The sequence below is a fragment of the Sparus aurata genome, chromosome 10 (assembly GCF_900880675.1).
Source record: "Sparus aurata chromosome 10, fSpaAur1.1, whole genome shotgun sequence".
NCBI classification, from domain to species: Eukaryota; Metazoa; Chordata; class Actinopteri; order Spariformes; family Sparidae; genus Sparus; species Sparus aurata.
In genome coordinates this window covers 14,178,028-14,196,998 of record NC_044196.1, presented here as the reverse complement: position 1 = coordinate 14,196,998, position 18,971 = coordinate 14,178,028, and the positions used below count along the sequence as shown (strand labels likewise).

At 43.8% G+C, this 18,971-nt stretch overlaps 1 protein-coding gene across 10 annotated transcripts in view; it reads left to right on the top strand.

Annotated features, from left to right (window-relative positions):
* Positions 1-9,920: 9,920 nt before the first annotated feature.
* Positions 9,921-18,971, top strand: part of LOC115589916 (phosphatidylinositol-binding clathrin assembly protein) — an 89,074-nt gene continuing 80,023 nt past the window's right edge. For all 10 annotated transcript variants that reach the window (XM_030431081.1, XM_030431080.1, XM_030431079.1 and 7 more), the window contains exon 1: positions 9,921-11,193. In XM_030431081.1, the coding sequence (XP_030286941.1) occupies positions 11,064-11,193 (130 nt within the window). In that variant the 5' untranslated portion in view covers positions 9,921-11,063. The remainder of the gene's footprint in view (positions 11,194-18,971) is intronic.

Sequence of the window (18,971 nt, the reverse complement as noted above, 5' to 3'; positions counted from 1 at the left end):
GATGATGAATCGTCTTGGAGGATTCCGTCACTTACACACCATTACCTTGAGTAAAATTAGGATTTGTCTGGCATTTGAAACATTAAATGCAATCAGACAACTCATCACAATCTATAACATAAAGGTTGAGTCATTTTTAGACATTTGTATCCAGAAATCTTCTCTTTTATGTGACTATTTTTTATTCTTCTGTCCTGCTTCTTTTAGCCCAGATGTCCAGCGATGACTCCATCGACACCTCCCTCGTCATGAGTCCTCGCTCCCTCATCAGCCTCATGCTTCTGGCTGTGACCGCCGTCCTGTCCGGCGGCATCTACCTGTGGGTCCTCAGATATGTGTGCATCGGCTGCTGCCAGCCCATCGCTGCTGGCAGTAAATCAGAAGCCTTGGCTGGCATGGTGTGAAGCCATCAGCCGCTGTCTCAGTGGATTTGAGAATCACTCTCGTAGATGCTAGGTCACAAATCAGGATATGACTCTTTCTTCACAAGTCACAAGGACATTCTTCAGACCTGTGAATTGGCTGTGTTCACAGGAGAACTGGGATTTTGATGTGAGAAATGTCTCACATTTGACATATGAGACAACATATCTGCTGACAGTTGATAGATAAGACTTTATCATATCTTGTATGGGACGTACTGTGCGTGAATTCTGTATTTTCACGTGAAAGGAATTTTAACCCGTTTGAAATTTATGTCGCTCAGTAAAATGTGTAATCTTAGCTCCCCGCCTCCGAGTAAATCAAAGCTTTATGTAAGGATTAAGAGTAGCAACGTTTCCTTCCTTTGCCAGGGCCAGAAGAGAGAGGAGAGAAATTACCACAAAAATAGACTCAAATGTACAGATTATTTTAGGTCAGCTCACAAGAAAGCCAACCAATCTGCATGGTTCTTCACCAGCTGTGACTAACAACTGCCACTGGAGCGTCACTGGCAAATTCAATGCATGGTTAAGTCACTCGCTTAGAACTTTGAGCAAGCTGATAGATTTAAAACTTACAGAGAAAATGGCCCACATGATCGAGAGGTTGTATTATTAAGGATAATAACTTTGTGTGCTCCAATCAAAGATATAATACATAGAATTTCTGAGTTAAAATGTCTATAAAAGACTAAAATGTTGCTATATATGTTGTTGAGTTGTGTACCTTAAGCCATTTGTGATCATGGTGAACAAAACAGGTGTTTTAAGCCATTATGGCGTTGTGCCAAATCCTATACAGAGCATTAGCAAAAACTGGTATCTTTGATGGGATGTTTGCGACGACAAAACCAGCTGTTTTTTATGAGAAGTCAGGACAATTTCCAGCTGTGTTCCTGGTGACAAAACCAGATATTTTGGGCTGGAAGTCAGGACATCTTCAGTTGTGACAAAAAAAAGATATTTTGAATGGGCAGTCAGGACAATTTCGAGCCATGTTTGTGGCGACAAAAGAAGATATTTTTGTGACATCTACAGTCGTCTTTGTGGCGACAAAACGGGCTGTTTTTAAATGAGTCCAGACCCCTCAAGTTGCCTTTGTGGTAACAAAAGCAGATATTTCTGACCAGAAGTCAGGACATCCCCTGTTTTGTGGTGACCAAAGTTGTATACGTGTGATGGGAAGTCTGGACAATTTCCAGCTGTGTTTGTGACAACCAAAACAGGTATTTTAAGCAAAACCATGATGTTTTCCTTACCCTGACCAAGTGCTTTTTACACCTAAACCTAACCAGAGCATAAGCACAATGTTCTGGGAAAGTAGAAAATTAGAATTCAACCGTAACAGACATAAAGCTGAGGGGGGGCGAGACAAAACATCCTAATCTCTTCTTTTCTACTGTTTTTCTGTCAGCTCATTTAAAATAAATCCTCTGTCAACTAAACAGAGCTCCGTCTGACCCTCTGCTGTCTGTCTCTACATACATAATAAAGTGAGATTTCAGATGAAACACGAGTCGCAAGTTTGCATCCGAACAGATCTGATTAAATTTCATCAGCCTCATAATTCAGCTTCATCTCTCTTAAAAAGCTTGTCGAATGAATAAGTGATCTGAGAGAATCCCGAGCAGGCAAGGGCAGGAATTATGCATGCATCCACACGACCTGCATACACATGAACATATTGATTGAAGGATGTCTCTGAACGCGGTGGAGCAGAACGTACCCGTGCAAACTTATTAAAGACCCATATGTTGACAGCTTTCATGGATTGATTCAGTCTGTAACGGCTACAGTTGTGGACGACTGACGAGCCTGACGGGGAGGGAAAATCTTTGTGGTATGGACTTTTTACAACAGATGGTTGGTTGGTTTTACTGGTGAGATCTGTGTTGACTTTAAGGTGCTTTCTGTAGTTTTTGAAAGTAAATCTTAATCAGAAGAGACTCTCTAGTATTCATACATACACTGATGGTCGGTGGCTGCCATGCAAGGTGCCGCCCAGCACATCAGGAGCAGTTTGGGGTTCAGTATGTTGCCCAATGAGACTTTGGCATGCAGAGCAGGGGAACTGAACCAACGACCATCCAATAACAAGACACTGGCTCTACCCCTGAGCCACCAAACAGCTTAAAACAGTGTTCTGGGACCTTATTTTCCTCTGAGGACAGCTCGTTTATTCACTTATGGAAGAGATAAATATTTCTGAGTTTGTTTTGTCGCCTCATTAATATTCTAGTTTGAGCTTCTTCTCCAGAACTACACAGAGACCCTTTAAAGGGATAGTTCGTTTTTTTTGAAGTGGGGTCATATAAAGTACATATCTATAGCCGATCTGTTTCCTACCGTAATCACCGATCAGCGCAGCCTCAGTTTGGAGAAGTAGAGAGCTGCTCCAGCCCAGAGGCTCAGCTTTGTACTGCAGTGAACGGGGTCCAGCAAAAAAGCGAAATTAACCACCTAAAACAAGGCTCACCTAAAAATGTTTACATCAGTTCAAGTGTACGTTGTATAGGTAAAATTCACACCGCTTTACATCGCCGTAAGACCGCGCTTTCTTTTGGCATTTTCTCAACCGCAGAACCCCCGTATCCCTACGCACTAGCGTAACTGGGTAACAGCTGATCTGCGAGCGGCGGAATACAGCGCGAGGCCCAGCTGCTGGGCCTCGCGCTGTATGTATATAGAAAATGTAGTGCCAAAAGAAAGCGCGGTCTGACGGCGATGTAAAGCGGTGTGAATTTTCCCTATACGAACGTACACTTGAACTGATGTAAACATTTTTAGGTGAGCCTTGTTTTAGGTGGTTAATTTAGCTTTTTTGCTGAACCCCGTTCACTGCAGTACAAAGCTGAGCCTCTGGGCTGGAGCTGCTCTCTACTTCTCCAAACTGAGGCTGCGCTGATCGGTGATTACGGTAGGAAACAGATCAACTATAGCATGTAAAAATCTTTAGAGCAACCTCTGCAAACATTTCCACATAAACTGCATTAAAACATAAAAGCAGTGTCTCAGTTAGAAACTCTCCAGACTTGCCATTCTCCATCCGTCCACCAGGTGCCCTCAGCGTTTTCCCCACTGGACCAATTCACCTTAGTTGCTGCAGTTGTACCATAAAGTCAGTGTTGCTTATGCCTGTTACTGTTCCTGCTCCTGCACTTCTGACTTCTGACTTTATTTGCCATTAACCCAGCTTTGGCATTATGGTTGTTGCCATCTTGGTTCTGGTCAGAGCCAGGAGTGACCAGGACACCCTGATTGGATCTTCCTGAGAACCCCCGTCAGTCGCAATCGTCTACTCTAAACGGGACCTTAATTTAAAAAATGAGCATCATGCTGCGTTGAAGAAGACTTGAAGCTACAGGTTGAGACCATAAACTCATTAGTAAACTGTTTACCGAGGGAATAAATCAAGTGAGAAGTGGGGCCATTTTTCTCATAAGCTTACATACAACCGCACCTCTTTTTGCAACCAGGAGTTACCCTCTGCAGGCAATTACAAAAACATGCAGGTTTCAGGCACTTCTGCAGTGACTTCAGTTACAGTCTAGGGTGCAAAACACTGGAATTATTGGACATATGTTGATTCTAGTCCCTGAGGTTCTGTAGATCTGAGGTTCCAATGAGAAAACCCAATAGGATGTACAGTGGCTTATGTCATCGCCATATATGTACAGCAGTGTGTTTTGTTATCTATTTTCCCTTGCTTTGTATTACTCAGCCCCGGTTTAGTGTGTGTCAAGGGCAGGTTTTTTTTCATACGGGGACTGAAAAGAGGCCCTTAGACAGTGAGGAAAATGGAAATACAAAGCAGAGAAAAACTCAATTCAACCAAAAATATGTCTCCAGCTACATAACATAAAGTTCATTGTGATCGGTGATGTAAACGCTCCATATCCCTTTTGTGTGGGGTGCTGGGGGAAAGTGAGCAACCGCGGCTGCAAAAGTCGGTCCGCGCTGTCAGAAAGGTCGAGGACCCGCTGCTGTAGATGTGCGAGCAATTACACTGTATACAGAATCAAAAACACACAACATAGTAGAAAATAAAGAAGTTGCGTGGGGAGGAGGATGACCCGAAGGTTCAAGCAATCTTCTTTCTGACAAAACAACGCAAGAGTCCAGAAGTACAAGAGGATCCCGATGCAGTACGTTTCAGAAAAACATGCACAATGTCGCTGGAAAAACGACAGAATAGAAGATGATTTATTTTACTGGGGAAATTTCGCCCACCTCTTCTGCATGAGACATGAAAAGCGAAGGAAGGAACGGATGATTAAAGAGGAGAGTACAAGATGGATTTGGAGCCGGCGGAGTAAAAGTTATTTACATATATTATAACAGTGGATGGATCAATGAGGGTCCCCTCAGCCAGAGCCTGTGTTTGAAGTGAGGCTTTCTGCCGTGATATTATTTCGAGTATCATTTTTAGTTGCTGCGAGTTCAGAGGGGAGCCCTTCGAAACGTCGCTGCCCAATCAATCCACGATTATAGTGATGCGGCGGCGGCAGTTTATGGCCAAACATCTGGCTCGCACCACTTTAGAGGAAACTTTCCCCGCTCGTAAACACGCTCCAGTAAGTGTGGCGTAAAGGTCGAGACAAGACAAGAGCCGTCATTATAGAAACTGAGCTCCTCGATCGATCGTAACCATGGTGATCACAGTGAAAACTACCCTCCCGTAGCGGCTACAGTCTATTTACACGTTATGGATGAACTGTGAGCACCTCTGGGTCCTCCGCTCTCCGTCTTTGTCTCCGTCTCTGGCTGACCCCCGTCCCTGTCAGCGGCGCGGTAATGGATTTATTCCTATCTCTCCGAGCACATTGGCCTCATAGGCGATGCAGCGGCTCATCCCATGATTGACAGCTGCTGATAGGACTCCAATCCCGGGCCTGGAGCCTGTTGCCAGGGGCCGCATCCACGCAGTTGCCATGGAAATAGGGAGTTCATCAATTCCGCCTGCAGATGGCAACACCGCACTCCGAGTCAGGAGGGAGGGACGAGTCCTGTCTTTGGCTGAGGGGTGAAATCGGGTACAGACGGGGGTTTGGTTCTACGGTTTTGCGTGTTCGCCCTGAGTTGTTCTCCCCCGGGTGCCGCAGCTCCTTTCAATTACATGCGAGTCAGGTGGAGACTTCACGTTCCCCTGCAGGCGTCACTGTGACTGTCTTGCCTGCCAGTCTTCGCCGCGCTGCCATGAATCAATTCCTCATGTGCATAATCACTCAATTTCACATGATCCGGTAAAGTGGTGTTTGTATGTTGGGTTCTATCTCGTGAGACTCGCAGGAGAAAACTGAGGCAGAGACTGAAGTAGCTGCAAGAACATTAACTGCAGGAATGAAAAGCAGATTGGGTCCAGTGCTGCAGCTGTTACAGCACATGAAAGAAGCTGTTTTTTTTTTCTCTCTTTTTCCCCTCAGCGCATGTTGGCGTACTTTCAGCTGTGACACAGAGCATGCAAAGCTGGGAACTGAAGCCTCCCTGGTGGTCTGTGCAGCGCTAACCACTTCCATCTACTGTGGCTGCACTTCTTATTTCCTTGTTTCTGCAGCATGCACATCTTTTCAGGCCAGTGGCGAGAGTGAAAGTTGTCAATGTTCCTGCAGAACCACAGATATGTCGAAACTTTACATTTCTTTCTGTTGTAAACGTAATTTTTCTGGTTAGTTGTAGCCATTACAAACACTGGGTAAGAGTGAGGAAAAGATAATGTTCTGGCACAAAATACCAGTTTTGGCTGACTGGAAATGTCAAGTTAAAGGACCCGGCCCAACATGGCTGGAAACCGTCTCGAGGTCTTATGAAGAACACCCCATTTTGTCGCCACAAGCGCAGCTGGAGATGTCCCAGATCTTGTTGAACATGCCCAGATTTGTTGCCACAACAAATTTTTTTTTGAAGGGCAGGGGCGAAAAGAAAAAAAAAGGGCATATACGTGTTTTCGCCACTGAAGAGGGCACTTTAGTGCGCGTTTTGCAAACCCAAGAGGGCACTTTAGCATGCATTTTGGCTCCCAAGAGGGCACTTTGGCATGCGTTTTGGCTCCCAAGAGGGCAGTTTAGCATGCGTTTTGGCTCCCGACAGGGCACTTTAGTGCACGTTTTTCAACAATTGGGCCACGAGGGGGGGTGACCGCCCCCTCTGCCCCCCCCGTGCACAGCACTGCTCCAGACACAGCCACAGATCTTCCAACTTCCCCTCAATGATATCCGTTTTTTGTCTCAACAAACACGTCTGGAAATCATCCCAATGTCTTGTTAAAAACGCTGGGCTTTGTCACCACATCACAGCTGGAAATTGTCCAGACTTACCATCAAACGTATCCCGTTGTCCTGCTACAAACACACTGGACGTGTCCTTACGTCCCCTCAAAAATATGTTATTTTGTTGCCACAAACATGACAGGAACTTATCTCGACTTCAAGTCGCAAATATCCAGTTTTGACTCCACAAACGCTGCTGGAGATACCTGGACATGGTCAAAGATGGCGTTTTTTTTTTTTTTTGTCTGTGCAAACACGGCTGGAAATCGTCCCAAGGTCTCCTTAATGACACACAGTTTTTTAATGACTTTCTGTGAAGGATATCTGTTTTTTGTCGCCACAAACATGATGTGATGCTTGCAAAGGTTCAAATCCTGTTCCTGGTTTTAAACTCCAGAATGTTGGAACACAGGCTTGAACTGCGGTCACTGGCTTCCCAGCCTTGTCGCCATCGACTACAGACATAAAAGTCAGGTCAAAAACACGTAACGTGAACGCGATATGACACATTTTGATTAGATTCCTGTACGGCTTGTAGCCTGTGACACACAAATGTGAATCAATCTTTTCATCCTGACGACTGGGGCTGCCACTTTTTCACCACACACATCGCGCTCACACCTGATTCAGAAATGAAAAAGATACCAGATGAGCCCAGTGAGGCTGCTTATAGGTGGATCACACACACACACACACACACACCTTCAGCCTCCGAGTGCTGATCATTTCTGTCTGGCTGTGCTGCAGGAGTGTTTCTCATCACCCTGCTCTTGACAGTTCATCGTATCAATCATCAGATCTTGGAGAGTGTTTTCTCCCTCCGGTCGGGGAGCAGAGGAGAGGTCGTTGGAGGTCGAGAGGCGGCGGCGGATTCCTGGAATTCACCTGCTGTCTGTCTGTTGCTGCTGCTGCTGCTGCTGCTGGGGTCACTTTGCAGTATTTCTCACACAGGCAGGAAATACTGCAAACTGCAGCTGCTTCTCTGAAAGTGAAAAGAAAGAAAAAGAAAATCACCTACAGTCTCGAGTTATGGCAGCACTGTTTCACTCATCGCTTGTACTTTCAATCAAAAATTCATATTTATTTTTGATAACAGCTCGTTGCATAAAGACAGATTCTTTACATGCATGCAGCTGTGGCCACTTGTGATGCCTGGGACCAGCAGCCTGGTATCTAATTACACGTTATACACTATACTAAGTGTGAAATCCAGTCACAGCCGCCAGATATTTGATTAATTCAGCCCTCAGATCCGGTGTGGTGCCCACTGGGCTGTGCGCGGTGCAGCAGGAGCGGTTCCCACTCGTCTTTTTTTTTTTCAGCACACCGTGTTCCACATAGTCTGGAGTCAAACAAGGACACGGCGTCTGAGGGATCAGTTCATACCACTTTAAATGTGGATGAACGCGGCGCCAGACACGCGTTGGTGAGGACAGAGATCAGAGACTGGGGTCGTTTTAATGTCGCGCAGCGCCGGAAACGACCTCATCGTGTGAAAAGACGTGACATTTGATACGTTTGTCTCAAAAATTCCGCTATAATTTTATCCGAAACACCTTAACGCAGCACTCACTCCTCAGACCCGGGCCAATAGACTGTGGAGGCGTTCACGGGCAATGGGAAATATTGCTATTAATCTTTGAACAATGTAAAAAAGTTTAAAAACAATAAATATGTCGCTCTCTTTTTATCGCAGTTTACCCAGATAACCTCAAGAGATACAAATGCATATTATTATTTTCTTTACTGTTGTTACCATTTGATTTGTTTTATTGATGTGTTTAAATGCATATATATTTGTATACTTTTAACAGTGAGCAGTTGCACATTTCTTTAGGTTATCTATTAATTGTTATTATTATATGTTTATGTTTCCTGACTTTTGCAGTACTGTGTCTGCCCACTGAGCAAAAAATATCCAAAAGACGTCTTTTCAACATCTTTGCCAATGTTGAATTTAATTCCACTCCAGGATTAATGTTTTTTTTCCTTTTCAGATGTCATTTCAAATTGTCTAGTCCAAGTGATCTCCGTACGGGGTTGAAAATTCACATCTTTACACTGTTAATGGTAGACATCATTTCAACGTCCAAAGAAGTTTCAAAATCAAAGCTTTTACGATGGCTAAATTTCACCCCATGCAGCAAAAGCTACAGAGAGGATTTAAACTCCCGACCTTGACCTCTGCAGCACGCATGAGGCATGCACTTTACCAGGAGAGCTATTTATCAGCTTTATCAAATATCACGTTTTGCTCATCCAACCTTGGGGCATCAGCCTACCTGATGGAGGCCGGATGACCAAAGTTAATGACTAGCTCACATGTTACATGTGCATGCCTCATGCAGACTATTGGGGTTGAGGTTTTCGGTTAAAATCTAGCCTGTAGTTTTTGCTGCATCAAAAAAAAGGCTTGTCCTCAGAAAATCCTTAATATTGAACCACAAGACGTTCTTTAGACGCCTGTTACCAAAGTTGAAATTATATATAAAATCACATTGTAAAAACTTTAATTCTGAACCCTGTCAGGGTGTCACCAGGACATCACTAGTGCATGCTGAAAAGAGGTCTAAAAAAGAAAACCATCTATAATTCTGTCTCTCCGGTGGAAAAAAAATTGAAAAAACGTCTTTTGGACATGTTTTTGGTCAGTGGGAGGACAAAGAATGGCAAAAGCCAGGAATCATAAATATAAGATTCAGTGTAAAACAATAAAATACATTAAGAGCTGCAGTTTAGAATGTGCAAATGTTTAATGTAAAAAGTACAAAGAAATACTACAAACACAGCTGGAGATCTCTCCACTTCCTATCAACAATATCCAGATCTGTCAGCACAAACTGAAATGTATTTAATTTACACATTTAAAATAAATAATAAAAAAAAATTGTAATTTAATTATTATAAGATACCAAACCGCTTTTTCTACATGATAATCCCTCTTCAAAAACAGAACAATCCATATTGGTCAACACATATGCCAATACTAATATCTGGGATAGATCAATATCAGCCTATGATATCGAACACTCAAATGATCAATCGGCTCTTGTAAAAAGTTTTCAATAAAAAATACTAAAAAGTTGGCTAAAATAAAAGAACAGAACACTACTAAACAAAAAACAAAGGCATGAAGAAAGCATTTTAACGTACAGAAAGTACTGGGATTCCAGTTCTCTAGATTCCGAGTCCATTTGTAGGCCTTGAACGCAGCACAGTTGTGAGATCAGCTGATTTTTCACGCTGCCATTTTGTCCGGCAGAGAAGCAAGCAGCCAGTCAGGGCAGTCAGTCCGTGAAGAGAAAGCACCGGAGAGACTTTCTGAGACAGCAGCGCAGGACAGGACTGTCGGGGGAGCGAAACACACACACGAGCCGATAATGTGGAGTGGACAGCGGGAGGACAGCACCGACTGAGCCCGAGGACTGTGAGGGGAAACACCCGAGCTGAGGGAGCTGTCATTTTGAACTTAACGGCTCCGCCGGCTCCGCTCAGACTACAGCCGCTCGCGCTCGCTCTCTGGCTGGCTGGCAGGTTAGCTAACCCCGCTAGCTTTCCCGGCTAACACCCGCTGCTCCTCGCAGCTCGTCTCACCGGGAGAAACCACACCTGTCCCGGCTGTCAGTCACGCAGTCTCCTCTTGAAAGCTCCAAACGATGCGCTGCTCAATTCTTGGTGACTTTTTACACCCAAGAGGGGGTTTAAAACACACTTTGCCGAGCGACGAGTGATAGCTAAAGACACCAAGCTAACTAACAAGTTGACGTGGAGGAGGAACTCGAGTTTTTTTTTTTTCTTCCTTTGGCGTTCTCCAAGCTGTGATTTCACACGGATTACTCTTTGTTTTTCTCTTCTTTCTCTTCACCCGAGGTGGTCCCGAACCTATCGTCCAGGTTACACACAAACCAGCCAAGTTAGCTATGTTTATTTGTGGCCAGAAAGTAATTAACAGTGTTTACAAAATCCACAGTGGGACTCTTTCCTGGTTCGAGTGCTGCAACGGAAACATTAGCTAACACAGACTAGCTCAGATTAGTGTCGTCGTGTTTTGTTTACTAGATAGAGGAACAAGTTGCCAAACAATTTAAACTGCAATTAGTCTGTTGATTGTGGTTTTCTACCTGTATTTTTTGTTTTTTTTTTTGTTTTGCTTTTGCCGCCAGTGATCTGACATTACTGCAGAGGAGACCGCACAGGTTTTATACGCACCTGGAGAGAGAAAACTCAACAGCGGGTGTGTGATCGCAGCCCCCTTTTACCTGCTCTTTGACAGGGAAGTCACGTTGAGTTGTCGCCCCGCAGGGAGTTGATCCATTGATCGGATCGTTATTGAGCTATTTTAGCTGATCGAGGGGGGAAAAGAAAAGTAGAAGCGATGTCGGGCCAATCTATCACGGATCGGATCGCAGCAGCGCAGCACAGCATGACCGGGTCGGCGATCAGCAAGGCTGTGTGCAAAGCCACCACACATGAAGTGAGCGGACCCAAGAAGAAACACCTTGACTGTGAGTATATATACACTGATACACTGTGTGTTGTTGTCATCCAGTCAGCTGCAGGGCTTCAGAAAAGCAGACATACCGGTCCTGTGGGCTGACACATTCCTTCACACGAACCTGGCGAGCTGGGGTCTGGAGACTGATCTGATCAGAACAGACTGATCACTGTCAAGAAGACACACATGAGAAGTATTTACCGTGGTGATGCCTGTGTCGATTTTTATCAGTGCATCTGGCAATATTTTATCGTATCCTTCCTCTCAAAAGTATCCAGTTTCTTGCCACAAACACAGTTAGAAATCGTCCTGACTTCTCATTAATAAACACCTATTTTGTCTGGCTGGAACCCTCCATCGAAAAAAATTGGTTTTGTTCTCCACAAACATGGTTGTAAATGTCCTGACTTCCTGTCAAAAATATCTGGTTTGTCACAGCAAACATGACTGGGATTGTCCCGACTTCTCATTAAAAACACCCATTTTGTTTAGCTAGAATTGTCCTGATGTTCCATCGAAAATATTTGGTTTGGTCTCCACACACCTGGCTGGAAATGTCCAAATTTCCTGTCAAAAATATCTGGTTTTGTCGCTACAAATACTGTTGGAAATAGTCCTGACGTCCAGTAAAAGATTTTTGTCACCACAAATGACTTGAATTCATCCCAAATTCTCATTAAAAACCTCCATTTTGTCTGGCTGGAATTGTCCTGACTTTCCATTGATTTTGGTTTCCACAAACACAGTTGTAGATGTTCCGGCTTCCTGTCAAAAGTATAGTTTCTTGTCCCCACAAACATTGCTGGAAATTGTCCCGAGTTCTCATTGAAACGCCCATTTCTTCTGGCTGGAAATGTCCTGGTTTTCCATCCGAAATATCCAGTTTGGAATCCACATACACGGCTGGAGATTTCCTGACTTCCCGTCAAAAACATTTGGTTTTGACACCACAGACCCTGCAGAAATTGTCCTGACCTCCAGTAAAAGATATAATTTTTTTGTTGCCACAAACGTAGCTCGAAATTGTCCTGACTTCTTAGTAAAAAGGTCCTGTTTTGCTGCCACAAACATGGCTGGAAATCATCCCAACTTCTCATTAAAAACAAGAATTTTTCCGGCTGGAAATTGTCCTGACTGTCCGTTGAAAAGGATCCAGTTCCTTAACCACAAACACGGCTGGAGATGCCCGCCTTCCAGTCAAAAGTATGTGTTTTGTGTCACCACAAACACTGCTGGAGATGCCCTGGCTTCCTGTCATAAATATCAAATTTTGTCGCCACAAACACTGCTAGAAATTGTCCTGACTTTTTGTTAAAAAAACACCTGTTTTGTCACTGCAGACGTGACCAGAGACTTCCTGACTTCCAGTCAAAAGCATCCTGTTTTGTGCCGTGGTCCCCCGTCCAGTTGGATTATTTTATAGCCTGTCAATTAGTTTTGCGCTCAGTCATTTACCTTCTATTCTTGAAGATGTTAGAAAATAGTCAAGAGTGCCCAAAATGGCCCTGAGCTGATGGTATGGTCTTTAAATAAGAACTGCCAGTAGCGATTATTGTCATTATTAAAGGGGCACCTTGTGTCAGCACCATTTCGACTTGCTAAAACAGAAACGAGAATACAAATAACGCCTAGTATCTGTACCAGAGAGAGAGTCGTGTCTTCCATTAAAACATTTTATCATGCGGCTACAAAGCTGTCATAGCAGGTTCTTGTTGAACAGACTTCAAGGCAAGTCACACACAGATAACAAAGCAAGCGATAAAAGCACCACAAAGGTTTTTCATCAGACCTGCAGCCCAGGAAGGACACGCTGTGCTCACCTTATTTCCGAGACAAAAAGACAGAGACGTACGCTTTAAAACTACGGGAAATGTCATACTGTATTCCTTCGTGCCCTTTTACTTTTCGGGGGACACCTCACACAACAAAGTCACGCACGTCACTGAAGAGAATGTCGTTAGTAACCGCACATAAAGCGAGTTCCGGGATGAAACCTGCTGATGTTGTTTCGATTGATCTACAGGCAGCTGATTCCTGGCTGTCATGTCACATGTTTGCTTTGGTAACGAAGTGTGGATTAAGTCCTTCATCTGCCAGACGAGCCCACTGAAACTGAACTGAGTCACGTTGAAGGTGAAACAACACACTGAAAAAGGATGAATCGCAAGATGCATTAGACATTGGAATGATTCAAGCGTGATGGTCGACGTTTGTGTTGGACGTTAGTGGGAGGAAATGTGCTGAAGTTCTGTTTTTCGGCACGGGACGCACGTGTTCGATCGATGCTTCGGCTCAGCTGCCTCGCATCCGTCAGCTCCTCAGCTGCTGACGTCCAACAAAAGTCACGCATTGTCTCCGCTCCTTTTGTGAACTTGGCCGAACCTTTACAGCCAATACGCCACGTCAAGCTTAATCATTGTAGGATATTGATCTCTTTGTGAGAGCAACGACCTCAGTGCCGCAGGGGGAATGGCCAGCGAGTGGTGCATTGCATGGAGGCCTGATTGTCATGTTGTTTGTCTGTGTGATGATTTCCCCATGAAGGGGACCACCCAGCGCTGTCAGGCTGCCATTGTGTTGTTTGCATTGTGTGGAAGGGCGGCGAGTGCACTGGAATAAAGGCAGGTTAAAGGTGAGGTCGTCATTCAGGCGGGCAGGTAGTCAATTTGTGAGTCAGTTAAGGAGCCAGAGAGGCTGGCAGGCTGTGTGTTCGATCATTACTCAGTCAACTAGCCAGCCGGCTGATCCAGCCATCCAGTAATGTAATGAAACACAGGCAGCCAGGTGAGCCAGTCTCCAATTTATCCAGTCACTAAAACACTGTTCGAGAAGATGATAATATACCGAAATGAGCTGATCACACAGCTCTAACAGGTGTGAATGTACCCGGAATGTATGGACAATCATTTTTGAAACAAAAATGTCAAACATTTGCTAGTGCTCGGCTAGTCATCAATTATTATTTATTGACATACATAACCTTTTAGCTTAGGTTGTACAGACATCAGGGATATGAAGCATTTGATTATACTAAGAAATGACATCACGATAATCAAGAATACCTATGTAGGAATATTTTTATTGCACAGTTCAAAATGTTAAGAGAGACACCGTAAAGAAACCAGGAAGATAATGCTCTTCCTACCTTTGTCTTTTTTGTCTTTCAACAGTTATATTTCAAACAGTCAGAGCCCTCCCACCTACAAACACACACAGCAATTCCTATTTCTCTCCCCTTGACACCATTTCCCCACAAGCAGCTGTGTCTGTCTGACAGCTAGCTGTGAATGATCTCACCGGCATATTTGCATCTAGACCCAATAACCAAATAACGTTGGCAGGGGCCTTTCAGCGCTGCCTGCCTGCCTGCCTGCCTGCCCGCGGTCGACATTGAGTGTGCGAGGGGTTCAGGGGGTCCGCTGTTAGCTTGAGCAGCCGTGACATTCGCGCACCAGCGGCGAAAATAAGTGCCGCTTTAAAGCCATTTAGTGTCATGATCGGGACTGTCCACCTCAATTAACCCCGCCGTGTGAGTCAGAAGCAAAAATGACGAGTCCTTCCCATCAGCTCTGGAAAGCCCTTCTATTTATGGAAATCATCGCCATAAAAATCAACGGAGGAGGGTTTTAAATGTGCTGCAAAAATGTCTGTGTCTGTTCGCTCACCTGCCTGCTGTTAGCAGTTTGTCAAGGTGAGATATGTTGCGTGTTTAATCCAGTTTTTGTACGCTTGTGAGACCCCACTCTGGCATCATTGATACGTTGATTGTTTCGCCATCTTACAGCTGTTATAGAGAAGTTGTGACATTTAAACCAAAGTCTAGTTTCCCCTTTGCCGACACTCTGTTGTCATGGCAGCAAACCAGCCAACTGGCTTGTGTTAAATAGCCTTAAGTTGACGGGGGGGAAGTTGGATGGTGAAGTCGGCTGCAGCCTCGGTAATGGTGCTGTTTATTACAACCTTTGTTTATGCGGCTGGGCTGGGTGTCTGTTGAGCATTTCTTAGAAGAGGTGAATGAGACTTTAATGCAGCTTCCCAGTAATCCATGCAATGGAATACCTAACAATAGTAAATGGAAGGCAGCTGTTACAATTAGTTTGTTCTGTTGCCGTTTCGCTGTTTCGCTGAATGACTTGTGGGAAGATCCTCCAGCATTTAACCTCTGCGAGCGATTCACACCTTGACAGCACATGAGAGGCACTTGGTAGCCACGTGACAGTCATCAGAGTCTCATAAATGGAGGTGTGAATGAACTGTTGTAAGTGGCTGGTAAAGTGATACTGCCGCCTGCGTTCAGGGATGGTTGATCCAGCTTGATGTGCAGTTGATGGCGCTTCCTCTAAACCATGTGTCAAGATGTGCCCTTTATTGTCTTCAACAGAGGAAATAAGAGGGAATGACAGGAAAATCAACTTTGGCTGGATGATTCAGGAAAAAAGACACAAAAAGACCTTTTCCTTTTTACTTTGTTTCCAACGGATGTAGAGATGGATAAGTGATCCGTTGCTAAGCCCAAACACACCTTGGTAAGAGTCGACCAAGCTGAGGTGTCAAAAAGACGTTATGATGCTCAGAAAAGGTGTTGGTACGCTTCAAACAAAGCACTTCTCGGATGGTCAATGCATCTGCTATTAAAAGGTTGACCATCCAATAATCAAACCCACTTGATGTAGTGTTTGGCCAGATGGTGGTTAGGAGGAGCAGAGGATTTCTGTGTCTTCCTGAAATGTTCACTTTTCCATTCTAAACTAAATTCACAACTACTTGGGTTACCCTAGTGACAGAAATGTTCCCACAGACTAAAGTGCTTGTGACAAGACTGGTAATACCCAGGACACCGGCGTTTTATGTAAAAGATGCTCACTATCTGAAGAGATGCTGCTGCAGCTTCACATTAAAAGCATTCAACTGGTAGGCTAGTCACAGGAAATGCAACAGGTTCAGTGAGTTTAAGGTTGTTAACTGCTATCTCACAGCATAAAAAACAGTGGCCATTTTCAGCATATTTTAAACAACAATAACAAGAAAGGGCTGTTTACATTTGAGCTGAAGGTGAGAGGCTGTACAACTTCTTAGTGAGGTAAACGACTCCTTCTCGCTCTGAACGTTATCAGGTTCTCTAATTGCATTGGCCTTAAATGGCAGGAATGGCAGACATATTGCCATATAGGCGCCTATGCTTTTTGCTTTGACAGCAAGTCTTCCACCGTCGCCTTTTGGAAAAGTAAAAAAAAAAAAAAAAAAAAAGAAACTACTGATACATGGTAAACTCAAGTTATCATCCCAGTATTGGGAAATGTATATTATCAGCTAGCTATATATTGAGGAATTGCACAATGTTGACCTGCTGCACCTGACAGTATTGGAGCCATAAAGTGTAGATTGGAGAGCTGAACTTGTCTTTGCTGATGTGGACGGAGAGGAAAACAACACTATTATAATTTTCACTACATGTGCTGCAAGGGTTCAGAGAGGAAGGAAAGAGTCTTCCAGTTATAACACAACAGATCTTATTAGAGCTATGAAACCTTCCATCCAATATCAAATCATCCATTCTTTGCTCTCTAAAGCTTAGCCTTTCTTACCCTCAGGTGTGCATGAACTGCAGGTTATGAATCCTATCGGTATCTGCCAGGAAAGGCAGTTCATTATTGGTTATCGGTATTGGCTGAAATAAATCTATATCATGCACACACCAGTTCATTCTAAGCATACCCTTATCCCCAGCAGCTCTATAGAAGGTAAAGTAAATGGCAAAATTTCAGTTGGCAGGAGGTACTCGAGCGAGGAATCCTCTTTGTCAAAATGCCTCTGCTCAGCACAGTGATTTTCTCATTTTGATGGGATCCTCCCTTCAACTGATGTTGACCTCTCAGAGAACAGGAACATGTGAACAGAGACTTCCCCTGTAGGGAACACTAAAGAACCTTACATGTTTATCGAGCCTCTAATCGGCAGCAGCTCTTGTGGAGTTGCCTCTGTGTTGATGTGTCATTTCATGTAAAGGGTTTGTTGCCAGGAAACATTTGACATCTTTGACCTTTTTTCTGGCTTCGTTGGCTGTTGCTAGATGCTTTCTCCATTTGCAGTGCTTGTTGGACTGTACAGTTCTGCAGAGAGCTGCAACGATTAATGGATAGATCAGTTGGTTGGTAACTATTAGGTTTATCACCATTGATTTTGATTATTGATTAAGCAGCAAAACATTTTTTTTTAATAAAAATTTACAATTGTCTAATTTCAGCTTCTGAAATTTCAGAATTTTTTTTTTTTCACTTCTCTATTACAGGTAACTGGCTATCTTTGGGTTAAAAAATGTCATTGTGGCCTTTTATTAACATTTCTGACATTTATAGACACAGCAACTAATCAATTAAGTAAAACATATAACAGACAGTTTAATCAACATTGAAAGAAATTGTTAGTTGCACCCTAGTTATGCAGATAGCTCTGATTTCAAATGGTTCAGGGGCCAGGCATGCTTTTTTAATGGCTGTGGGCACAAACATTGGACGTTTGTACTATACGCTTCACAATAAAAGCCAGTAAAGGAATCTGTCTAAAACTTTAAAAATCTCCCAGATATTTACTCGTACTGTTGGTTTTTCAGACTCTAACAAGTCTCCAAAAGTCGCTGATCGCTTGCCAAAATGTTGAACGCACAAGCCAAGTTTTAAGCGACCATTTGGCTGGTGTTGCCGTTTTATGGTATTTTTAACAGACACCTTTTGTCTCAGCTGCTTCGTCAGACCGCCCTGTTATTGAGGTCATTTTCATGCTTTCTACTCAGTAGCAGCTAAAGTTATGCTAGCTTAATACAACATGCCACATCGCTTTTACCGGCTGGCTGAGCTGCAGGCCCAGATGTCCTTTAACATCATGGTGTGTTGGGCCATTTTTAGCCAAACCTTAAAACTAGGTTACGCTTACATGACAAATTGATGCAGTGCGAGAGTAGTCCTCCACGCCAACACTTTGACTGGCTCTGTCCGGGCTACAGTGTCTGTGTGTCTTTGGGTTAGTTCAGGAGACGCAGCAGCAGGTTATTGGGCTCAGGTTTATGTGGTTTGTGTTTCAGCCTCCAGTGGGTTGGTGCCCATTCAGAGTTTACAGCTCTATTTCAGACCGGAGCTTGTGGGTCACCTTGACAGATTGGTTCATTGTGCCTGTGTGTACTGTCTGTTTGTGAGTGTATTTGAATGAGTTTTGGGGTGTGTGTGGTTCTTCTGAGAGTATCTTAAAGTGGCTTCACAAACAAGTATTTCCTCTGTTCAATAATGAACTGGATTTTTCCAAAGTAATGCAGCATTTCTTAAAAACACATTTCACCTTGAAGTTTAAGGACTTGAGAGGAAACATGTTGTTAAATAATTGTTGGTATGCTGTTTTTCTTTTCCGTTTTCTTTTTTAAAAATGCAGTATTTCTAAAAGGAGCATTAGCTGTTGCTTTCTTTCTGCACTCCCCACCTTTCACTGTGACTCTGATTCTGTACATTAGTTACATCATGCTGCTTCAGTTGCAGGAGCACCTGTCGCTTTGAGCTTTGACAGTCTTGTTATTTGTCATCACCCCAACTGGACCCATGAAACCGAGACCGTTAACGCCGCTGGGCTTCCTCATTTCCGTAATGTGAGACAAAACGCAAGTGTGCAGGAGCTGCTGATTGCCAGGCAGGTGTTGAAATACTGACATTTTTATACCCAAATTAGTGCACATATGCAGATTTTTAAAACGTTGGTAAACCCATTTACGGTAAATGATTGGCTCCTTTCCCATTGCCAGTAAAT